We start from the raw sequence: 25,856 nt of genomic DNA, 5'->3' as shown, positions 1-25,856 counted from the left end.
TAGAAGCCCTACTACTGAGGAGCTTTGAGACATTCCAATCTGGTGGCGGTCACTATTTCTCTGCAGGCAAAGGGAGGAAATAACAGAGCCGTGGCAAAAGATTTCCAGAAGGCTGGCCACTACAATCCTATTTTCTCTCTTCTACATTCACACACGTGTAAAATAAAATCTCCTTTCCTTTAACTCTCCAAAGCACTGCCCAACTTGGGTTAAACCTTGGAGGGGAGGGTGTTAGTTACTTGTTATGAAAGGGGTTTATATCACAGGGCTCAAACAGTCTACAGGTAAGTATTATCCATTCTTCCTTAAGGTCCCTTAGCCTGCCTGAATCTTCCTCCTCAGCTTCCCCATCACTCACCAAATCCTAGCAAATCTCTCTGAATCACCTGATGTGTTTCTCAACCTTTTCTCCCTACACACATGAAGTACAGAGAAAATTGGGACTGAGGAAGGAGGGACAATCAGAGAGCTGGCGAAGAGTTAACCTCTTTAATCTTCCTATATCGGGGGAGACTGCCAGCAGAAGAGCCCCCCGCCCTGGTCTCCAAGCCATCTAAACCCCTGGAGAGAGAGAGTAGCACACCAAGGTCAGAGTGGGGGCTGATGCCTCCCCCTTCTCACTCTCTGTTAGGGAAAACTGATTCTCAATCTTTTGGAAAAAACTGTGCAAATACAACTGAACATCCATTCCGATGTCTACCTGTTAGGGTCTTTTCCTCCCCAAATACATGGCGTGTCCTTCAACAATACTTCATCTCTCCAACACCAGCTGGGGGTTCTATGAGTCATCTCCATTCTGACACTAACTCCTGGGACTTAGCATCACCCTCCACTGGCTTAAGGGCTCAGTCCCACAAGACCACCCACACTCCAGAGACCAATCACAAGTACCGAGTGCCCAGATTACCCACACTTCTGTCACACCGGACACCAAGTCAGGGGTTCCCACAAAACCCCCTCAGATTGGGTAACTTGTAAGAGCAACTCATAGAACTTGGGACATGGCATATGCTTAAGCATATGAGGCAGGAAGAGATGAACAGGGCAAGGTATGGGAGGGGTTTGCCACCTTTCCAGCGCCTCCACATCTTCAACAACCTGGAAGCTTCCTGAACCCTATTGTGTAGTGGCTTTTATGGTGGTTTCATGATATTGATATGATCGGTAAAGTTATTGGCTATTCGCGATTAAGCCGATCTCGAGCCTTTCTCTTCAGGGAAGTTGGTTGTGGGGTTTAAAGTTCCAAACCTCTAACTGATTCTTAATCTTTCTGGTGACAAAACACTCCTGTCAGCCCTGTTACTCAGGAAACTAGGAGCTCTGTGACCAGTACTGGGGACAAAGACCAAAATATCATTCTTATTATACCACTCCATTATGCTTACCTGTCTTGTAAAAAAATCCTAGAGACGCACACCTTAAGGTGTTAGTCTTCCCATTTCTGGCTCTGCCTCTCTGGGTTCTTTCCATATCCCCTTAAGAGACTGACCAGAGGTGGTAGACCTGTTTATCTGTCCCCTGCGAATAAATCCTTCAGGGGAACAAGCATTCTCAGATCACGGGAGCAGAATACCAACCCCACCTCTGTAGGGTGTTATGGTAACAGTGGACTCCAATGGCCGAAGAACTCACTCCCACCCTGCTTCTTGTAGGCATGCCCTGCACTTCCCTGGACCACCTCCACTGGCCTCTCGCTCACTGATGTCTCATAAAGGAGAAGTGGTCATTTTGAAAGCCTGAAGTAGGACTATTGGCTCTTCTTGTTAAGTCTCTAATGGGAACCCCTCAGAGCCCATCTGGACACTCTGGAACACAAGAACAGGAACTTCACTGGTTAAAATGGGATGAGGACCAATTTGGCTGATGCCCTCTGTGCGTTTTGCCCCCCTGGCTGCCAGTTCCCTTCCCTGCATACTTCACACACACACACAGACACACACACAGACACAGACACACACAAACACACACACACACACACACAACTAGAGCAACAACCGACTCAGGGAAATACAGCTTTCCTTTTAGGTCATCAAGAGATCAACCTTTTCAATCAATCATCTCTCATGCTCCTCTGTTTGGGCTTTGATGATCTGTGTGGCCCCAGATGGTCTCAGATGGTGAGGGCCGTTAACGCACACAGGTTGGTTAGAAATCCATGTTTAGGTCCCAGCATGTGGCAATGTGCTCCACTCTGATGACACTTTTCGTTTCTAATAATAGCGCAGATGAAGTAATATTGCAACTGACGTTCCCGGGGATTTGATTGGATAAGTGCATAAACTGTGGAGGAAGAAGGGGGGGGTGCTCCATGGACAGATCACATTAGTATTCCCGTCCTATCAATGTGCGGGGCAGCGCACAACGTCAGGCGGACCGATTCCCTGCGTCTGCCAGTCCCGCCACAGATTCATTTGGGATCCTCAAACAGATGAGCCCGTAGAGACGGGGGATCAAGGCGGCCTATTAGAGCCAATTGCCTGCTTTGGGGACTGCCAGCCCTTCCAGGCCTGGCAACGCGGGAGGGAGGGGAAAGACGACGGAGCGCCGCTGCGGGAAGACACTGAAGCCAGAGCGACACTCATCCCCCCCCCCCCCACCTTACAGCGCAGGCTTTGAAAGCTGCTCCCCCATCTGAATGGAAACTCAGAACCGCCGGGCGGCGCGTTCCTTCTCGCCCAGCGTTGCGATCCATGCCGAGGGGCAGGTAGTGCGAGCCCGCGCCAGCGCCCAGCTCCTGGGACAGGGCCGGCAATGCTGCTGAGCAGAACTTGACCAAGCCCCTTCCTCGCTGCTAGTGGAAGCGATGCTGCACGGCACAGCCAGCGCTTCCCAGGCTCTCCTTCAAGCTGAAGGTTACCCACCCGCGCAGCCAGCCCCAGCCCTGTGAGCGCCGCGCCTCGGTTCCCGGCTCCGGCTGCTTGGCGGCACGCAGGGCAACGACCGGGCCGCCCGCGCCGGGGCGCACTGCACCAGCGGCTTCGGCTTGGTGGATGTGTATGCATGAGTTCTGCACCGAATGGGCGCAAAAAGCGCCCCAGCCGGTCCACCCGCTCCTCGATCTTCCAGATCAGCAAGCCCCCGCTGCAGAGCGGGGAGTGGGAGCGCAGGGGCAGCAGCTCCGAGAGCGCCCACAAAACCCAACGAGCCCTGGACGACTGCAAGATGGTAGGTGAAAACTGCGCCTCTTTTTTTTTTTTTTTTTTTTTGGAGAGGAGGTGGGGGTAGTCTTGTATGTTAATCGTTTGCTTGACTGCCAGCCACTCCCCCACCCTCAGCTCCTTCATGCCGATCACGTGCACATGCACTATTTTTAAATCTGCAGTCCCCAGATTCAGGGTGACAGCCGGGTCGTAATGCCCCCACAAAGAAGTGCCGCGGCAAGGGACTTAGGGTCACCGGCTGTAAGTCATGCCTCTACCTCCTCAGAGAATGGTGGATGCGAAAGACTCGGTGAACTGGCTTGCTTACCAGGGAGGGAGGGGTTGGGAAGCTGGGGGTGCTGCTTTGTGGGGAGACAGCAGCAAATAAACCCAAACACAGCACACGGGGCGCTGCAGAGGGGACGAAGGTTCCAGCGCCCAGGCTGTGGCCGGTCTTCCCTTCAGGCTCCTGAGCCAGTGTGGTTCAGTGGCCTGGCCAGAGGTGAAGGTTTGCCTATGGCAGCCTACCTTTGGCCTTTATCCCTTCGCAAGTACACATCCTTATCTTTGCTGTAGTAAAGGGGAGCATTCTATGTAAGAGTTCCCAGCATCAAACTCTAGTGACCTGGGAGTGGCATATGTTCTTGCTCTTCAGAAACTGAGTCTGAATGGGTGGGGGTGAGTAGGTCCTGAAATAGAGCTTCCACGACCAGACTTACCCATGAAAAATAAACACGTGCCTTGGACAAAGAGAAACTTACCATCTTAGTGCTTTGATCTTTAAACAATTTGGAGGCTCCTTAGCTGGCAACTTGTGGAGTTGGCTGAGGGGGTCACTGAAAGCCCACCTTTGTATACACCGCAATAGGAAACATTCTAATGATGTTTCGTGAAAGAAATTCAATTCTTTTCCAGCTTGTCCAAGAGTTCAACACTCAAGTGGCCCTGTACCGAGAGATGGTCATTTCTATCGGGGATGTCTCTGTCAGCTGCCCCTCACTCCGGGCGGAAATGCACAAGACCAGAACCAAAGGCTGTGAAATGGCCCGCCAGGCACACCAAAAACTTGCTGCCATCTCAGGGTAGGAGACTCTTGGCATTATTTGGTAACTCATATACATGATGCATGGATGCTGACAGTAATTTACGGTGGCCAAGACCTCAGAGGTGATCTTTGCAAATGTGGGGGTTTAACCAAATCACTCTGAGATCAGAATTATTTTGAGAGCTACAGGCAAGCTATATGCCAAATTACAATCTGAAGGTTTGTGATCCTTGTATGGACATATATTCAAAGATTTGGGGATTAAGTGATTTTTTTTTAACAATTAACTTTCAATATGCTGTCCACATATTGGAACTTGAGGCTTAAGATTTTTTTGCCAAAAGTTTGGCTATCAAAATGAAGTTAAGTCATCATGCCTCAAGATTACTTGTCATCTGCTGCTAAACATCTACTGCACAAAAGGCCTATACAGTAGAGAGGAAATCTTTGCTAAATCCTATATTTATGCAACTATTCATACCATCAGATAAACTCCTATGATACCATTTAAAATAAAATCTCTAAAATAAAGTCTTGGATATAAAGTACTCTCCTCACTGTAGTGTATGAAAAGGAAGTTTTAACATAAGAAAATTACTTTAAAAATTGGGGATATTCACAAATCTACCTAAACCTAGGTTTTTTATAGGCCCCTCCCCATTATTTTTATTTTTATCACACTTACAGATTCCCAAGCCTACTTTAGGTGGTAACAGAGTGTAAGCTTCTCTTCTGAGACGCCATTTACTTCTTCCTGATCTCTCAGTATCAGGAAAGAAGTTAGTCATGGGTTTTTGTCAAGTTACTATTTTCAAATAAGAGCGCAGAGCATGGGAACACAGAAATCCTTACACTAATACATTAATTTAAGTGCTTGATTTCATCTGGCTATAGCCTTTATCTGTTTATCTGTGTATGTCTATCACACTCAAAGTTTAAGTCAGACTAACCTGATAATGTTGCAGATTGATCACATGTAGGAATTGTATCTAATTTACTTATTTGAAAGAATCATTCTTTTCCATCTTTAATGTAAATATTATGTATAATACCCATAATATGTATAGTGACTATTATTGGTATATACAGATTAGAAAACCATACGTTGCCTTTCTTAATAATTACATTTAACAAGTGGCATTTCTATCATGAAGAAAGATACACTATCTAATGTCGTTGAAGTGAGAGATAAAGCATGCCACAAATCTATTTTGTTTAGTAGAAATACTGAGAAGCCTTAGCCTTTTCTGTTTAACTGTTATACTATGAGTAACAGGAAGTGAATCTGGGATTCCATAAAGGAGATGGAAGGGAATTCAGTGTTTAAGGAATTGGGGGAAGAAATGCGGGTGTGACAAATCCCAGAGATGAAAGGAGGAAAAACAATCAGAAACACAAAGGGGAATAGTGGTGGAATAAAAACTGTAGAGAAACCATGATTCAGAAGGGCGAACGGGTTTAGAACAGGAAATTTTATGCTCAGAGCTAAAGAGTAGCATCTTTGTAAACTGTGTGTCCAAGAGTATCCAATGGGATTATATTCATGACCTCTTTAAGTTGCAATCCAAATGGGGAGAAACAAACAAGGAGTTCAGTTTTGTCTGTTTTACTAAACACATGAAGTTCAGACTCTTCCAAAGTTTCAGGAAAGGAGTCTGAAATTCCTGATTCAAAGTTGAATTTGGAGGATGTGAGATGGATTTTACATACTCAGAAGTTGATAGCCCTTTGCTACTTACTTTTATCTATCTGAGGGTTGATGTTATTGAGAGCAGTTTTTTTGGGTTTTTTTTTTTAAGACTTAGTAGGAAAATATGGTGTTCTTAGAGCCTTGAAGAGGTAAGGCCAACTCTGTAGAATGTTCTCAGATTCAATTTGAAACATTTTCCTCCTTAAAATAATAAATACAATTTAACCTTTTTCTAAAACATGACAGAAATATAATTGAAGGAAATCCCTTTAGCTTCTCACCATTTGGGTTTCATTAATGAAGGATATGATTCCCCTTGGTGGTATTCCATGCCTGATATTGCTAGGTATGTGGGCTCTCATATCAAACTTGATGTGAAAGCTGGTAGCCAGACTGTAGCATTCACTTTAAAATCTGAAGCAGGGTTAAGAAAAGCAAAGGTTCCCAGGGACTGTAAAGGCCAAGACTGGATTTCTTGAGTACCCATCATTTTCCAGGACAATCCAGTTAATTCATAGAATAATCCTCTGAGGGAGGGATTAATATCCTTATTTTGCAAATGAGTCTCAGAAAGGTTAAGGAGCTTGCCCGAATCCACACCACTAAGAAGTGGTATGACTTTGATTCGGCCCCAGGTTGCTTGCTTCTGAAATCCATCATCCTGCCTCTACATATTGCTGCCATTTTAAAAGGTATTAGGTAAGGTGTGCCTGGATGTCTCCGTTGGTTAAGCGTCCGACTTCAGCTCAGGTCATGTTGACTGGCCTTTGACAGTTTGTGAGTTCGAGTCCAACAGCGGGCTCTGCGCTGACAGCTCAGAGCCTGGAGCCTGCTTCAGATTCTGTGTCTCCCTCTTCCTTTGCCCCACCCCCTCTCATGTTTGCTGGCTCGCGCTCTCTCTCTCTCTCTCAAAAGTAAATTAAAAAAAACACACACACACACATTAAAAAGGTATTATGTGAAAAGGAGTGAAATACTAAAACACGCTAACATATGGATGAGCCACAAAAAGAGTATGCTAAATCAAAGACACCGGTCACAAAATGCCACAGGTCCTTGATTCCTTTCATATGAAATGCTCAGAAAAAGCACATCTATAAGCATCAGCAAGTAGATCAGTGGTTGCCTAGAACTGGGAGTGGCCACAGGGAGTTTCTGCATATGAGTTTGAGGTAACTTTGTGGGGTGATCAAAGTGCTCCCAAATTGAATTCGGTGATGACTGTACAGCTATGTATTTACTAAAAGTCATTCAATTGCGCACTTAAAATGAGTGAAGTTTATGCTGTGTAAAATAGAGCTCGATAAGTGCTTTTTAAAAAGGTATGATCACCATCACTATGAATATCATTTGCCTTTGACTGCCCTCATTCTTTTCTACATACCTGGCTTTTAGCAAAAGGGGTATGAACTGAACGGACAGGGAAACAGAAAACTTGGCTCTCCACACATGTGTCAAGATGCCTGCCTCACAGCTCTCACCCAAGCACCAAAGCTTTGCTCTGAGTAGGAACACAGGTGCTGCAAAGGCAGGACTTGAAGGAGTAAGTGAATCCACTCATTTCTCTTTTTTTTAATGTTTATTTTTGAGGAAGGGGGTGGAGGGGAGAGAATGAGCAGGGGAGGGACAGAGAGAGGGAGACCCAGAATCTGAAGCAGGCTCCAGGCTCTGAGCTGTCAGCACAGAGCCCCACACAAGGCTCCAACTCATCAACCGTGAGATCATGACCTGAGCCGAAGTCAGAGGCTTAACTAACTGAGCCACCCAAGTGCCCGTTAAAAAATTTTTTTTCAATGTTAAATGTTCTATTTTTAAGAGACAGAGCACAAGCCAGGGAGGGGCAGAAAAGGGGGGGGGGGATCACAGAATCTGAAGCAGGCACCAGGCTCTAAGCTCTCAGCACAGAGCCCGACACAAGGCTCAAACTCATGCACCGTGAGATCATGACCTGAGCTGAAGTCCAACGCTTAACCAACTGAGCCACCCAGGTGCCCCCAATTCACTCACTTCTTAACCAGCAAAGACCACTCCTTTCCTGTTTATGCCCGGCTTCGGGGCCAGAGGAGGGAGACGGGGTTGGAGGTAGACAAGGTAAAAAGAGGATGAAGCAAGATAAAAGAAGAAGAAAATAAAAACCCCTTTCATCCCTGACTGAGAAAACTCCCACTGTATTTCTCACTAGCTGGCCCTGGGTAAGAAGGCCATGTTCACAGACACAGTCAAAACATTTTCTCAGATTGTGTCTAGATCAGCAAAAGTTGCGGCACAGCAACTGAGGTCTTCTGGACAGAGCCAGCCAGGTGAGTCCTGGGTCTCCTCTGCCTGCACTGACTTACGACAGTTGCTGTCCCTTTAGGGTGCTGATTTTCTCCTTGGTATTAAAGCTAAGGGGGCCTCAAAGATGACTTTGCTGCCGTGGTCCCCCAATCTGTTTTAGCAGCAGAATCTTCCTTCAGTCTGAATGTGGAAAGTCAGATTTGTAAGGCAGGTCAAAAGTGGCATTGCTGTGCCCTGCTTGGTATTTGTGTGTGTGTGTGTGTGTGTGTGTGTGTGTGTGCGCGCGCAGTTCACACATCAGGGGCAGGTGTCTGTCGAGCCAGGTGTCCTTGGACTTCCTTCCCAAAATGCCTTCTGAGACACGGCTAAAGAATCCCTAGGGCTTCATGGCACAGAACATACTGATTCAGCACAATTTCCTCATTTTGTCTTTTAAGATTTAGAGGATTTCAAGCGACTTTACAGGCAACCTGGTTGAGTATGCGAGGAGAGTTAGCATTCAGGCAGACCAGGATGGAGTACCATCTTCTGTAACCTGGATGGCATTACTTCACTGTCTGAATCTCAATGCCCTTCTCTGTTAAACTAGCTGTGATGCTCACGGTGCGGTAGTTGAGAGGATTGGGGGGGCCAAGGATGTGACTCTCCAGCCTGTAGAGGACGCTGTGTCAGTCCAAGGCTGCTCTAAGCCTGGAAACCATGGCTATGGCTCCCTAGTCTGGTGTCTATTCTATCAAACACACCACATCTCGAGAATGAAAGGAGCACAGCACGCAGGCTAGAAAGAACCCGGAGGAGCCGACGGTCTCCAGGAGACCCTAAGAGATAATGCTGTGGCTGGTGGGCTGAGGGTTGGGAATCCTTTTCTGGCACTGTTTTTACGGCGCCTGTGTCTCACTTCATCTCCTTCTCACCACTACCTTCTGTTAGTGGCTGCTGACAGAGTGAAAGTGAGGTTTAAGTAGGAAAATGTGCGAGGCAGTATCGTGTGATGGCAAAGAGCTTTGACTCGACATCAGATTAGACTGGGATAAAGTCCTAGCTTTAGCACTTACAAGTAATGTGTGCGGATGGATATGCAAATTGCCTCCCAGGGTGGTAGATGTCAGGCTGGCACACCGGTGTCACTACACCGACTTTGGAGCTCCACGGCCTGTGTTCAAATCTCAGCCCTGCCTTTTACAGATAGTGTAACTACCTGATGAAGGTAGATAAACTGTCCTTCTCTGCCTCAGTTTCCTCATCAGCAAAATGGGTTTATAACTAATGGGACTGAATCAGATGACACCCTAAGGACTGAGTAAGTGAACATACATCAAGCACTCACAAGGCTGAGTAGCATGTAGTAATGCTATTATGAAATTCAGATTCGTGTGAGTCTAATTATTAGTAAGACATTCAAAATTCAGGTTATCATGATACACTCACATGAAAAATAAATTTATTCATCAAATATTTTTCAAATCATTATTTTGGTTGACATACATTTTTGTTGCCCTTGGTTCCTTTCATTATGTTTGGGGGAATTTTCCAGGTTGAGGCTTCCCAGAATGATATCAAAAGCCTTCTTCTTTAATACCTTAACAACAATACGGATAGGTGAGGGTTTAAAAGCACTTAAGTTTAGAAATATTTTCTTTGTAGGGGGGTAACCTCGATGGCTCAATCGGTTAAGCTCCGACTTCAGCTCAGGTCATGATCTCATGGTTTCGTGAGTTAGCCCCCACATCGGGGGCTCAGAGCCTGAAGCCTACTTTGGATTCTGTGTCTCCTTCTCTCTCTGTTCCTCCCCTGCTCATTCTCTCTCTCCTTCCCTCCCTCCCTCTCTCTCCCCCTCAAAAATAAACAAACAAAAAAAATATTTTTAAATATTTTCTTTGTATGAATCAAACTGTATTCCTCATAAACGATGTAATATTTACAAAATCTTTTGGCCTAGCTCTGGTAAAGGCTGTGAGACATTGGACAAGTCTGTTAAATTCTCTGTACACCTCAATGAGAGGGCTGCACTGAATGACTTCTGAGTCCTGGTTTCATCATTCCAGTGTTCTGCGTTAATTCACTCAGAATCACAGACTTTGTTTATAGAACTAAGCTATAAAACAAAAAACAAAAAACAAAAGCATCATGCATGCAGTTTGATGATTGAATTCAAGAGATAATTTATTGAGATGTGAACATATGATCACAAGAAGAATCTTAGTTTCCTAATGGCTTCTGAGAATGATATAATCACTGTCCTAGAGATTCATACCTAGATTTCAGATTTCTCCCTCCAGCAATTAGTTTCCTGCTCCCTAGTTTTCTCTCCTTTTCTCCTCCCATCTCTCCTCATGTTCTTTTTTCCCTTTTTTTAGTCTGTTTTCGTTTTGTTTGACCATTTGACTTTTCTGCTCCATTTTTCCCAGTCCCCCCTTCGAGCTGGTTCTTGTCTGTTCTCTGTTCCATTTGCTAGGAAGTTGGGAGGGTGGGGAGAGGGAGAATACAGATTCACAGCTCCATCAGTGACGCTTCGCTCCCACACTGGGGCTGAGACAGCAGCCAGTACGTGGGGTGGGAGAGTATGGAAATGCATGGAGGCAGCCCTCACAGCTTTCTTAATCCACATGATGGAGGAGGTCTTATTAGTACAAGAGGCCTGGTTGGCAGCCATTCCAAGCCACCCACTCTGCCCTGTATGTTCCCTTTCTACTACAGGTGTTTTTGCTTTCAAAACTTTAACCCTCACTGGTCAAATCATGAAAGGGGATTATGTGTGCCCCAAAGAATACACCAGCCATCACCATACGCCAGTGGTACAAAAGGAAGGGAGAACAATTCTGAATTAGTCTGTGCTAGGGCTATAGTAACAAAATGCCACACACTGGGTAGATTAAATCTCAGATTTGGAGGCTAGATATCCAAGATCAAGGTACAGAGAGGATTGGTTCCTTCTGAGGACTGGGAGGAAGAATCTGTTCCTCTCTTCCAGTTTCTGGTGATTTGCTGGCAATGCTGGTTGTTCCTTGGTGTGTTGAAGCATCTGTCTTCGTCTTCAGTGTCCTTCTTTCTCCCTGTGTGTGTCTGTGTCCACATTTTGTCTTTGTATAAGGAAACCAGTCACACTGGATTAGGGGCCTACCCTACTCAGCACGGCCCCATGCTAATGTAACTAATTCTATTTGCAATGATCTATTTCCAAATAAGATCTCATTCTGAAGTAGTGAGAGTTAGGATTTCAACAGAAGAATTTGGGGCTGAGGAGGCATAAATTAACCCAGCAGATTCCCTTGACCCATCTGTAGGAATTCTCTTCACACTTTGGGTTATGGGGCCCAGTGGGAATGGAGGTAGAGTTTTGCCCAGCACTTGGTACATTCCCTCAACACTTCCCCACCACAGACCTCCCCGTGCCCAGTGCTTTATCATTAGACCTTAGCTTATATCAGGGGTGGGGTTGGTGACCATGGAGAAGAATGCTTTCTATATGAAATGGATGTGGTCACAAAGGTCCTGAATCCCTGGTGTGGTTAGCACTTGGCAGTGACTAATTTAACTACTAATGTGTCAACATGGAACACACAAAGGTGGTACAAAAATCCAACCGCAGGAGATGGTATTTGGGTGGGGATAGAGGAAGCACGTGACAGTCCACATACAAAGTGTTCACCCTCTCTGGTCTTCATGGCTAGAACTGGCCAGGCACTGTTCCCTCAGCGGTACTAACACTATTGCTTAAGGACCGGAGGCCTACTCTGGAAACAAGTGACATAGTAATGACTCACATCAACTTAAAGAACCATGCTATTATCAGTGACAAGATGACAGGTGGCATGGAATCTAGACAAGGGCTCTCCCGTGGCCTGTTGAAGTTAGCCTTTTTATGCTTGGAAAAGATAGCAGCCTAATGACCTTCACCCTGTTAGAGCCTTCTTAACAGATGTGCCGATTAGAGAGAAAACGAAATCTAAAATGAACTTGAGGAAAATTTGTTGTCACTTTATTATTTATATGGGGAGGTGCAAGAGAGCACAGCCGTGTTTCATGCATGCTTGCACCCTGGGGGACAGGTCAGTGAGGATACGTCTGTTTTGTTTGTTCATTGACTTTACGCGGCATTGTAAAATCTATTCTGACAAAGAGGTTAAGAATTGATCAGTCCGATTAGCTGATTTTTTATGACTTATCTATTACTTTGGACCATTATTTTTTTTTCTAACTGTGAAACCAGTATGTTGTTTTTAAACAACAGAAGACTTTAAAATAAAGCACACTGACGACTGATTTCTGAGGTATAGGTGTTCATTATTACAGCAGGTCAGCAGGCATTGTGTATTTTAGAACTGCTCCAAGTAATTATGTTTAATGAAAGTTGTTTGATAAAATATTGCCCTGACGTCTGTCTGCTTGGATACTGAATAGTTAAATAATGATTTTCCATTAAGATCACCTTTAAATATCACTCTTGATATTTTTAGCCCTTGAAGGGTTAGTTACAACTCCTCTAAAAAGCTGTCTACATAAAGCACAGCTCGAGAGCAGTAACTATATTCATTTATTTCCTCTGCTCTACAAGACATGACTTTAAAAAAAGGAAAAACCACATGAATAACACTTAATTGCTTGTCTCTATACATATATGCACCTATGTATATTGCTGGTCTATATGTATACGTGTATTTATATATAAACAAATACCAATATTTGTAAAGTAGACTCTTGTTAGCGTAAAGTGTCTGTGCCTTTAAACAAAAGAGCTGATTCCGGTTAACAAAGATCAGTACGTGCAGCTATAAATAAACTCCTCGTCTATATGGATTTAATGGAGTTTGAGCAAAAGGGTCAAATACATACTAACCCAGAAGTCAAACCCCTAGTGTATTCTTCAGTCCCCAATTAAGTCAGTTCATAATAAGCCCCCCTCACCCTTATTTTCAGCACCAATTCTCTCTCTCTCTCTCTCTCTCTTCCTCCCCATTTCTGAGGTTACCCTCTTAGTTCACAGTTGGTACCCCCAGGCCATCAATCACAACACTATCTCTCAGTTGGCCCCCTCACTATCAGTCTCTCACCTCTTCTTTGCAATTTACTCACTGGTTCTAGGCTAATCTGCCTATAATTTTCCTCTGATCTCGCCACTTCTTTGATTTAAAACTTCAAGCCAATACCCATTTCCTAAAGCAGTGTTTCTTCAAATGTGATCTCAGGATTCCCAGTCTCAGAATCATCTGGCTTGCCTTCAGACCCAAAGAACCAAAATGTCTGGGGAGCAAGATGTGGAAATTCAAATTTTTAACAAGCACCACCCCATCTCCCAAGAGATTCTTGAACATGCCAAATACGAGGCCTGTCGGCCTGAAGCAGTGATTCTCAACTTGGCCTGCACACTGGAATCACCTGGGAAGCTTTAAAAAATTGCTGGTGCTTGAATTTCATCCCTAGAGTTTTTGATTTAAACTATCTGGGATGCAGCCTGGGCATTCGGATATTTTTTAAAGCTCCCCAAGTGAGCATATGTATCAAAATGGCTTACGTTTGGCTACATTTAACAAAAAATTCAAAGAAGTAGTTGTTTAAAGATACCAGGGTTTATTCTCACACAGAAAAGGAGCCCTAGAATGGAATTTAGAACATGGAATCACTGTTCTGTTGCCCATTCTTAGCATATGGCTTCCACCCTCAACCTGACTTGATGATGCAAGATTATGACAGGAGCTCCAGCCATCAGTCCAGAATAGATGATGAACAGGGGAAAGGCTATGCTTCCCAGTGGGGTCAGCTCTTTCTAAGTAAGCCCAAACAAAACTTCTAGAACTGCATCACGTAGTCATACCTAACTACAGAGGAGACTAGAAAGTGTATTCTTCTCTGACACGTTAACTAGAAGGGAAAGGAAGAGAATGGATAATGGCCAACAACCAACCATCTCAGTCATAGCACCCAAGCTGTACTCCTGGACTCTTCTTTTACTATCTGACTCTTTACTTACTCAAACTGATCTACTTCTTATTCCCTAACAGTGTGTAAAGGATGGTCCTCTCCTATTAGTCCACATCTATGGGTTCCCTCTATAAAAGCCTACCTTTTAACCATTAAAAAAAAATCATTTAGCCTCCTGAATGTCGAGGTCTTACGTGCAGTCTCATTACAGCCTACATGCTCCTCACACAGAAATCCACAACAGACAGAAGAGTCCCAAAGGGATTAACAAGAGTTGGCCACTTTTAAATAGACCCATGGAAAAGATAAGAGGTGCAGGAACCTCTTGGGAAAGCAGGAAGTTAAGCAAGGTACGTTTGAGTATAGTTTTCATAAGACAGGAGTATAGTTTGAGTATAGTTTCCACCAGACAGGAAGTGAAATGAGACAGAGTCTACAAGGAGTGTAGGCAATGGCTCAAGAAAACCTGGGTGGCTCAGTCGATTAAGCATCCAACTTCGCCTCAGGTCATGGTCTCACTTGCTCTTATTCTTTCAAAATAAATGATAAATAAATAAATTAATTAATTAATTAATTAATTTAAAAAGAAAACATTTAGAATATATCTACCTGAGATTGAGTGATTCTCTTTTTGGAACAATTTCCTTTAATAAATCAAAGAAAGAATTTCATCAAGGAGTTAAAATCTGATGAACTATTAAGAATAAAAGGTAGAGAGGCAGCATTTTCTGGATATAGGGATAAGCTGTAAAATGACCTATGATCTAGATTATAATAAAGTCATTAAGAAAAATTGAACTTGAAAATCATGTTATATAAACCATGTTATACAGCAGTTAGGTCATAAAATGCATTTAACCCATAACTTCCAAAATTATAAACCTATGCAACATATGATGGCATATTCTTTGGGGAAATATATTCATTTGTAACTCTGGAAGTATCCTCCCTTTCTGGACCACTATTTATAGAGCATCCACCATATGCCACGTGCTTTTCTAGGTGCTGGAGATACAGCAGTTCTGAACAAAATAAAGAAGGTTCCCGCCTTCATGGTAAGGATGATCAAGAAATGCTGTGGGTCTGAATGTTTGTGACTCTGCACCACTCCTATGTTGAAATCTGAATGTCCAAAGTTATGGTACCAGTTGGTAGGACCTTTGGGTGGAGCTTCAGTTATGAGGTTGAAGCCTTCATGAATGGGATTAGTGCCTTTATAAAAGGGGCTCCAAAAAGATCCCTAGCCCCTTCTACCATGTGAGGACACAGTAAGAAAGCACCAGCCAGGAACCAAGAAGAGAGCCCAGGAAGAGAGCCCAAACATGACGATGCTGGCACCTTGGTCTTAGACAGCCCACCCTCCAGACCAATGAGCAATACATTTCTGTTGTTGTAAGCCGCCCAGTTGATGGTGTTTTGTTATAGCAGCCTGAATGTACTGAGAAAAAACAAAACAGGAAAAAGAAAGTACAACTGAGAGAGTGACAAATGCAATGAAGAAAAGAGAGTGATACAATTAAAGAATGATGGATGCAAGGTAGGGAGTTATTTTCAGATAGGGTTTTCAGAAAGGCCCCTCTGGAATGTGACATGCTAACTTGGTATCTGATCTTGAGAAGGGGCCAGTCATGTGATGATCTGTGAGAAAAGCACTTTAGCCAGAGGCAAGAGCAAGTATAAAGGTCCAAAGACAAAGTGACATTGTCATGTCTGAGGGGAAAAAAAAGAAAACTAGATTACCAGTTTGGAATTGTCTTCAGCTGCAAGTAACATAGACCAGATTTCAATGGCTTAAACAGAGAAGAGTTTATTTTCTCTCATAATTAAAAACTCAGGGGTAGGGGATAGGAAGCTTTGGTTCATGATCCAAAGATATCAGATATGAGATAGGAGCTTTTCTGGAATACTTCAGGCCTTTTCCTCAAGGTCCCAAGAATCCTGCTTAGCTCTAGAAGCTGTGTCTGTGTTCCCAGCAGGGAAGAAAAGGCAAAGACATGGGACATTTAAGTGCATCCCTTTCAGAAGCCTCATACAGCAACTTCTATGAACATAATTTTGTCCAAGATCATGTCATGTGGATCTCCCAACCACAAGTTTCATGATTTCATTTGCATACATCTCTCGCCATACTAACTATCCAGTGAGGACAAAAGTTTCCCAATCTGTAAGCCAAAGTGATCCTTCCTGAGGCCCAGGACAGGATCTTTAGCAAAACTGGGGAAGGGTAGGGAGCTTGGACATGAGACGTGGGGAAAGAGCTACAGTGGGGAAAAAGAAGTAGGTGGAGATCCCTGAACGTCTACCCACTCCTTTCTGCCCATTTTCTTATTGAGGTGTTCATCAAACTCTGAACTACCTACTTGAACCAGGCACTGTGCTAGATTCTGGAAATGTCAAAATACATAAAACACAGCCTCTGCCCTTGTGGAACTTACGGGCTAGCATCTGTGTACAGACAGACATGTAAACAAATTATTGCAGAACAGGGTCATCGATGCTGTGATAGAAATATGCAGATGATACAGGAGAGGCAGAAAGGACACAGCTATTATCTCTGCTTGAGTGGGAGTAGCCAAGAAATAAGACTTCATAAAGGGATGGTAGCACTTAGACCAAACTTTGAAGAACAAGTAATGAGTAAATGAGTAAATGCTCCTGTCTTGAACCGAAGGACAATAGAAATAGCAATGTCAATGTGCTGTACCCTTTTCACATATCACTTCATGAGGACATGAGTTCATCTGAATATTTACTTAGAACCCAGTGAGATGTTTCTCAATGTTTATTTATTTTTGAGAGAGCGCGCATGAGCTGGGGGGAAGCAGAGAGAGGGGAACAGAGGATCTGAAGCAGGCTCTTTGCTGACAGTAGTGAGCTTGAACGGGGATTGAACTCACAAACCATAAGTTCATGAACTGAGCCACCCAGGCACCCCCAGTGACATGTTTTAAAGCCTGATATTTTGGCTAAGAAATCCATTTACCTAAAAGTCGCAGAAATTAAACCACAGGGGCCTAATCATAGAGCCAATATGTAGAAAGGTGGGAGGCGAGATTACCTTGGCAGTGGTCCTGCCAGGACTATAGTCTTTGGGATTCTTTGGACTTTTCCTTTATGCTTCCATGATAGTGGATTCATCCAGACCAACCGAGGCTTCATAGCTCCCTCCTGAATCTAGATAAGGTACACCTGGAGGCTTTCTGGAGCACCCTGAATACCAGATATTTTTTTTTTTAATGTTTAATTCTGAGAGAGAGACAGAGAGACAAAGAGAGACAGAGAGAGACAGAGAGAGAGAGAGAGAGAGGCAAAGAGACAGGGAGACACAGAATCCGAAGCAGGATCCAGGCTCTGATCTGTCAGCACAGAGCTGGACGCGAGGTTCGAACTCACGAACTCTGAGATGATGACCCGAGCTGAAGTCAGACCCTTAACCAACTGAGCCACCCAGGAGCCCGAAGAATACCAGATATTTTTAAAATTTTCATTTTGTAGTAAATTTAGGTTGAGGAAGTTGAGACATTTGGTTAATTGGTGGGACTGGGGTTTGAACACTGGTCTCTCTGGTAGCAGAATCTTTATTCTTGACACTATGCCAGGTGGTTCCCCAGACAGCCCCCTTCTTTCTTGGAGCAGTCCCAGAATTGGCCTACTTGCTTTCCTTCCCTTTCACTGCCACCAAATATTATTTCCACTCAAAGTCTCTCTCCTCCCCTGGACACACTTCAGGACAAGGACCTCTTCAGCTGGCACACAGCTGATTTGAAGGCTTTTAAGGTTTCCTCAGCTAGTAAGAAGAGGAAAACAAGCAAGCAAGAAAAATAACACAATGATGGTCTCTCTGAAGCTTCCGGTGGAATGTGAATGGATTTGGGCTCTGCATTCTGGAGGCCTCAGCACTTCTCCCTGAGCCCCGACTTTTTCAGACTTTCTTCCTCCATGCTATGTGTACTCAGATCGCTCCATCCTTGGACACCTTCTTTCCTGTCTGTTTGTCCACACAAATCATAAGAATGAGGACGTAGAGGGGCGCCTGGGTGGCGCAGTCGGTTAAGCGTCCGACTTCAGCCAGGTCACGATCTCGCGGTCCGTGAGTTCGAGCCCCGCGTCAGGCTCTGGGCTGATGGCTCGGAGCCTGGAGCCTGTTTCCGATTCTGTGTCTCCCTCTCTCTCTGCCCCTCCCCCGTTCATGCTCTGTCTCTCTCTGTCCCAAAAATAAATTAAAAACGTTGAAAAAAAAAAAAAAAAAAAAAAAAAAAGAATGAGGACGTAGAATCAGACTTTTTCCCAAGTTGGGTAGGCTGAATTCTGGGTTTCAAGAATCAACCTGCTTCTTTCCCAGCAGAGGACATGTGAGTAGGAGTGGGACACCCCATTACCGCAGTGACATTGGCCACATAGCTCCACTCCAAAACATCAGTGCATACAAGGGGTTCAAGAGAAATGGAAGTGAGAAATGGTACCAAATGTGCCAGGGCTCAAAGGAGAGCCAACTTCCCACTGTGGTGACAGGTACATGCAAGAGAGTAACAGTGACACTGGATAAAAAGATGGGAAAGGGCAGCCTGGGAGGCTCAGTGGGTTAAGCATCTGACTTCAGCTCAGGTCATGATCTCATGGTTTCGTGAGTTTGAGCTCCATATTGGACTCTGTGCAGACAGCTCAGAGCCTGGAGCCTGCTTTGGATTCTGTGTCTCCCTCTCTCTCTGCCCCTCCCCTGCTCGTGCTCTCTCTGTCTCTGTCTCTGTTTCTCTCTCAAAAATAAATAAACATTAAAAAAAAAAAAAAAAAGCGGGGCGCCTGGGTGGCTCAGTCGGTTAAGCGTCCGACTTCAGCTCAGGTCACGATCTCGCGGTCTGTGAGTTCGAGCCCCGCGTCGGGCTCTGGGCTGATGGCTCAGAGCCTGGAGCCTGCTTCCGATTCTGTGTCTCCCTTTCTCTCTGCCCCTCCCCCATTCATCTCTCTCTGTCTCAAAAGTAAATAAACGTTAAAAAAAATTTTTTTTAATAAAAAAAGAAAGGAAGGGAAGAACTCAAAAGGAACAAGAATGGGAAGAGATTATAGACCAATCTCAAAACACTACTTCTTAAAATACCCAAATTCCTTATCAGTGAATGCACAAGAGCTCCAGTCTCCCTAGCAAAGGGAGTTTAAAATCACCAGAGTCATTACCCACCTTGCTCCCCCTTGTCAGAATGCCAGTTTTTAGCCAGAATGATGGCTTGTTAGAGCTTCAGACTCTGATTGGACTGTTTTATTCTCTTAGTGGGTCTCCTTTTGAAGCATTTCAATTTGACTTGGAATTTCTATTTCCATTCTTGCCATCTATTCCCTGAACTGAGGAATTGGGTGATGCCGATTTTTTTTTATCTTTTGCAGATATTCGTGATCCATAAACAGATCATTTCTGATTTTTCATCTTTTGCTATCATTCCTATCACTGTGTCACTCTTGAAATTCTTATCTATCTTAGAATTAAAGAATAAACCACTCCCCCTCACCTGCACCAAAACATTACTGATATATGCTTCTGAGATGGAAATTTATTAGGCAGAAGTAGAGTTTCTAAAATTGTTGCGGGTGTATAGTTTCTTGAATTATACATCTCAAACATTTTGGGGTTTGTGTCATTATTTTTGTTCAAAAGGATTTTTTTCAGTTGTTCCACTCCTGTCTGTCCTTACTCTAGTCCAAAAGCAGCAGGTGGGGTAAGAAATGAGTAATGGCAAAGTCAAGGATAAATCTTAATCTTAAGACTACTGTTCTTACTAGCACTTTCTTAACTTCCATAAAAATCTATTCATTTTGATTTCATAATAATCCTTATCCCAAAATAGTGGCTGGTGTACAAAGACCTTCCCTTTGAGGACCACTACAGAATTTTCCACCCCCAAATGAGCTAGGTAAGACAACTAACTATAAAGGATCAGACCCTTTCTGTGGATATGATTTGGGAATGTGTAGTTTGGGTAAGTACAGCTGTCCCCTCCATGGAACACAGAAATAGCCTGAGAGGTGAGTGGCAGCAAGCTTCTAAACTGAGTATGTTAGGGTTTTTCAGAGAAAGAGAACCAATAGGATATATGGAGTGTGTGTGTGTGTGTGTGTGTGCGCGCGCGCGCACGTATAAAGTGGAGAATTGATGTGGAGAAGAGATTGATGTCCCAACTCAGTAGCCAGGAATAGAGAATTCAAACTTTCTTAACCCTCTCGTTCTTTTCAGGCCCTCAGTGGATTGGGGGATGGCTACCCACATTAGGAGGGCCATCTGCTTTACTCTACCAATTCCAACACTAATGTCTTCCAGAATGACCCTCACAGACACACAGAGAAACAATACGTAACCAAATATCTGGGTATTCTATGGCTCAAACAAGTTAAACATCAAATTAACCATCACACTGAGCCAGTTCCCTTGATCATAGCAGATGGCTAAAAGCCCCACAACTCCTAATTCTCAGAGTGTAGCTGTGGGGAGATCACCTGTGGACATTTGGGAAGCCTTCTGTACGGGCAGTAAGGGGAGATACTTGAGGAAGCCCCTACCAATCAGCATATGGTCAGGCATCAGAACATCATTCACCCCTCACCAGGGAGGAACTACGTGGTCAACAGTAGGTTCTGAAGGAGATTGCTGGATCTTCCCGACTGGGTGACTCCCATGAACATTTTTCACCATAAGTCATGTTTTCTTACTCTCTGAATTTTGAGCTCAAATGGCTGCATCTGTTTTAGTACTGTACCATCACTGAATAATGAGGAAACTGCTCAGATTATTTTAGGCCACACCATGTACCATAATGCAAAATCACTCGGCAAATGTTCTCTCCATAAAAACAAGCCTTATCAACTGTTTTTATATTCATAGATTCAATCTTTTGTTTTCTGAGGATGAAATATGTTTCAAGTTACCAAGTCTGTTCAGACTAGAGTGCCTTTAAATTCTTCTCTAAATTTCAGTATTAGGTTATTATACAGGGCACCACTGTAGCTCTGACATGACAATGTGAAGGGAGTTCAGGTACCTATTTAGGTATAATCTTTGCAAAAGAAATGTCATCACGGTTCATTCTGGGACAGTCTTGCTTCACGCTTCAGTATTCTCAGGGCATTCTCCAACTTCAGGCAAGGAAACTCTGTGGGCCATGAGGGGGAAAGATGTAGGAAAGGGCAACAATGTAGCCGGAGAGAAAGTGAGTTAGAAGAAATTTGTTCTTTGGGAACCATGCTGATTCAAGAGTTGGTATTGACAAGAGATAAAGGAATGAAGTGAAGAGAAAATAAAGGCAACTATGCAATCACAGGGTTAGGGGTCAGAGGACATTCAAGCTTTCCAAACTCAAGTCCATCACAGGCCCAGAAGGCAGTGTGAGAAAGAGAGCATGTGCCTGCATGTCTGAAACAGGCTTCACTGACTGCCGGTTCCCTGTGGAAGAGTGGGCCAAATGTGCTGTACTTGCAACCTGTTTGTTTCTTAAGAAGCTCCAGGAATTCATGTTTATGTGTCAAATATCAATTTTAAAATATTGGCCCACAGAAAGATTCTGCTGACTACAAGTGGCCCTCAGCTATCAGTGTCTATCTCTGTTACTTATCGCCTGCTTCCAGCTGAGAATATTTGCAGGCTGTTGGATGTGAACAATAAGAGAAATACAAGGATGTCTTACCATTTGGGTTTGGCTTTAGTAACTGTGACCTGTATTACCTTCTTAATTTCTTTGTTGCTTTCGGAATGGCACAATGTCGATGCTAAAATTTGTTATTACCTGTCACCTCATTAAAAAAGTAACCAAATATAGAAAAGTATTTTAGCCTTGAATTAGGTAATTAAGGCCCAAAACACTTAATTAGCATTAGGAACATGTAAAACATTTCTGGAATTGAACCTAAGGAGAGAAAATAGAGTATTTGTACATTTGCCCTCAAGTCAAATTGCTTGAAAGACCCTTTCTCCTTTGATAAGATGACAATTATTTAAATTATCATACAGCTGACACATTACTTTCTCATATCAAACGGGAGCCATTGATCTTATTATGATTAAATCAAGACAAATAGCCTGTCAGATATGTAACAGAGTCTGAGGGCCACATGAATGCTGAGTAGAGGGTATTTTTTTTAACTAAACAAAATCCTAAGGGGGGTGGGGGGCAAGGATCACCCAGGTTTCTCGTTATTTATATGATCTGGCAGCGGATAGTATTTCACTGAAAGAAGATACTGTATACCAAGTACTGACAAATGTCCATTTGCCCCAGAGTCATAACCATTTCTCAATAGCTGTTTCTGAATTCCCAGCAGAAAGTGTTCCTTCTAGGACTTATTTCTGCTTACAGTTGTGGAACCTACATTAAACCTTTCAATATTCAACGTGTCCCTTTTCTAAGATTCAAGATTTAATGTAGCCCAGTGGACTATCCATTCTTCTCTTGCTCTTCTCCCTGCTTACCCACACTCCTTCCCTCGATCACCCACAGATTTCCTCAGCCTACAATGGGGTTACGTGCTGATAAACCCGCCGTAGGTTGAAAATATTCTAGGTGGAAAATGCATTTAGTACACCTAATCTACTGAATATCATAGTTTAGCCTGGCCTTAAAGGTGCTCAGAACAGTAGTTCTTAGCCTACACTTGGGCAAAATCATCTAACATGAAGCTTGTTTTATAATGAAGTGTTGCATTTGGTAAATGACATGGACTCTTCCAACACTGAATACCATACTGACAGTGAGAAACAGAGCGGTTGCCAGCATATGGGCTTTTACCCCAGAGCTCGCGTGGCTGACTGGGAGTATCCGCTCGCTGTTGGTATGGGCATCACAAGAGAGGATCATTCTACACATTGCTAGTCTGAAAAAGGTCAAAATTTGAAACTGAAAGTAGTTTCTACTGAATGTGTCTTCCTTTCTGACCATCGCGAGGTTGAAAACTCTGAAATCAGACCATCATGTGCCAGGGACTATCGGTATATAGGTGAACTAAGGATAAGGTGGACGGGCGGGGGGTGGGGGCTAGAAAGGCATAGGTGGCACCCTGAGAGGGACAGAAGTTTGGAGAAGAAACTTAAGCATCTGGAGAAAAGCTGGGTCAAATGACTAACCTTTAAGTTCACGAAAACTCTAAGATCCCGGGATTCCATAGTAACTTAATTTTTTCTTGATAGTTTGTTCTAGTTATAGACACAGCATCTGTATCTATGATTCGACATCAGCATTTCAAACATCAGTGTTATATTGCTGATACCATAATACCTTCTGGGGGCCTAAGGTCAGTAAGGTCCCCCATTTCTGAGCTTTCAAAGTGCCTTAAAAAATGTTATTATTGGTTATTATTTTACTACTCCCCAAAGGGATAGCACACATGGGCCCACTCATCAGTCTGTCATCACAGGCACCACGTTCTTTCAACCCCGCTCCCTCTGCCCCCAAAGCCTCTGAGCACCGTGAGGAATCTGGCTGAGGGGCTGTGTGGAGGTGCTCTGAGAGCTCCCAGTCCAGAGAGTGGCAGAGGGGTGCTGGGTTCCACACTGAGGTGGGGAAATGGCCTCCTCTCCAACTCTGTGCCATACCTGATCATCTGGGGCTGAAGAAACTCTGTCCATCAGCTCTGGGGTATCTATTAATGCTTCTGCTTCTCCTCCAGCTCATCACAGAGGTCTAAATTTATTCTCACACCCAGGTGGTAAGCAGATACCATGCAACCCACCGCAGTCCTCTTCCTCCCCTTTGGGTCTATTTCCTACTCAAATCTACTTCCTCTCTCCCCCACGGATACATACAACACGTGCCCCCGCGCATATCCGCAGATGCAAATACTGGTGATGGATGTGGGGATGGGGGCAGAAGGTACATAAGAGATAAGGAAAGGTGTTCACGACATGAGGACATCTCTAGCCCAGTTTGGTAGTCTAAAAAGGTCAAGGGAATAACTGGAAGAGCTACTGAAGCTCATATTCCTTCCTAGGTGATTTCATAAAGACCCTTCCCATCCCCTGCCATCGCAGGGTTCTTTGAGCTCACAACTTTAGAGCTGAAGTAGGTGCTGCGTACAATCCCTTGACTGCTTTCAGCCTTAAAGGCCCCCGAGAGGTGCACTTTCCCTTTACTGATGAAGTACAACCCACTGTCACTATGGATTTCTAGTGCTGTGCAGGATGCAAAGTGCTTCTCCAAATACGATGTCTGTTAACCCTTTCTCCTCTTGGAGCTGTGGACGATTCTATTCTACATACATGCAAACTGAAGAGCTCTGAGAGGTGAGGTGGCCTGCCTCTGGCCACACAGCATAGGAGTGACAGAGTTGGAACAGGAAACCCGGTCTCGGGACTTCCAGCTACGAGCCCTGGCCACTGTCCCATAGGTACCACCCTCCCATCAAGTCATTATTTGTCTTAAAGTAATTTCTGGATAACAGGAGCTGAGATCACATGGATTCCTCTATCTCTTGTAAATGGACACACATTCCCTCTATTTATGATCCCTCATTTACCTTCATTATGTGTTCTGGTAAGTTATGCAGAGCCGGAAAACCCCGGTCGTTGGAGGACCAGCAGCGAGTCCTCAGGAGCAAATCCACCCCAAGGAAGCAGGCATCTTACTGGTGTAATTACTCGCAGAGTGGTGTTCTGGGGATAGCAGGGCCCCTAAACTCTTTCCAGCCCAGGCCCTGGGATGGAATCTGTGGTTTTGCACTGAAAGCTGAATCGCTAAATGCTAGAGCTTTGCAGTCCAATTAACTTTGCTCCCAAATGCTTCTTCAAATAAACGTTAGACATAGCAGGCAGTCTTCTAACTTGTAGTCTCTGCCCTGGAGGAGTGGTGGGTAAGCTCCACTTGGCTCAGCCTCAGGGTATACAATCAACTCCCAGCTTTACTGTAGCCAGGAAGGGGCAATGGCAGTGACGGACAGTTCTAGTCCTCTTGGCACCTCTGTGGGACAGTTGTGGCCTGAGGCTACAGAGGATCAGTTTCGCTGACTGTGGCCGTGAGCAACAAGCAACTTGTTTAGACACCTACCGATATTTTACAGAAATCACCCCAGGGTTCTTGGAGACGCCTGAGGGGAGGCTGGCTGCCACCCAGCAGGTAGGGGCTAGAAGCTATGGAGAAGTGAGGGCTAATGCTAACTGGCTTTGTAGCTGTGGGCACAGACGGTAGTTGCCCTCAAGCTGCAGCCCCTCGCTGCCCTCCTGCCCTTCTGCTGCACCAGCTCTGAAACAGACATTCAAACTCTCTAAAACCTGCATCATTGCGAAAACACACATTCCTCTTTCCACTTCCAAGACAAAGACCCCATGAAAATTAACTAAGAAGTCACCCGAGTAATATACTCGGGTGCTGGTGTGCTCAAGAAAGAGTAATTGTAGGATGTTTCTGTGCGCTCTTGCTTCCAGAAGCCTCATGGTCTAAGCAGTGATCCTAACCCTGCTGAACATCCTAGTACCCGGAGGAATTTTTTAAGATGCTCTTACCGGGGCTCCACCCCAGATCAATTAAATCAGAATGTCTGGGGATGAGGCCTGGACACGATATTTATACAAAACTCTACAAGTATTTTACAAGCCTACAGCAGGGTTTAAGAACCACTGAGAAGTTGAGAGGAAGGAGGACTGAACTGATTAACAGACCCTATTTAGAGTTATCACCATGCTTTCAGCTGGGTTACTTTGATCAATCCCCTTGACTACTGTGGGCTGCACTTACCATGCCTACACTTCCTTGAAGCTGCACAAATGTGTGTGTACATTACAGCATGGCTTGTGACAGCAAAAAAGGAGGAATGATCT

The 25,856-nt window shown here is 44.3% G+C and overlaps 1 protein-coding gene across 1 annotated transcript in view; it reads left to right on the top strand.

The window, feature by feature from the left end:
* Window positions 1-2,341: 2,341 nt before the first annotated feature.
* Window positions 2,342-25,856, top strand: part of RGS7BP (regulator of G protein signaling 7 binding protein) — a 104,451-nt gene continuing 80,936 nt past the window's right edge. Inside the window, exons 1-2 of the mRNA XM_058731415.1 lie at window positions 2,342-3,165; window positions 4,056-4,222. Of these exons, the coding sequence (XP_058587398.1) occupies window positions 3,001-3,165; window positions 4,056-4,222 (332 nt within the window). The 5' untranslated portion in view covers window positions 2,342-3,000. The remainder of the gene's footprint in view (window positions 3,166-4,055; window positions 4,223-25,856) is intronic.

The sequence above is a fragment of the Neofelis nebulosa genome, chromosome 1 (assembly GCF_028018385.1).
Source record: "Neofelis nebulosa isolate mNeoNeb1 chromosome 1, mNeoNeb1.pri, whole genome shotgun sequence".
Taxonomy (NCBI): Eukaryota; Metazoa; Chordata; class Mammalia; order Carnivora; family Felidae; genus Neofelis; species Neofelis nebulosa.
The sequence above is the reverse complement of the archived record's forward strand: the minus strand, read 5'-3'. Positions and strand labels throughout refer to the sequence as shown.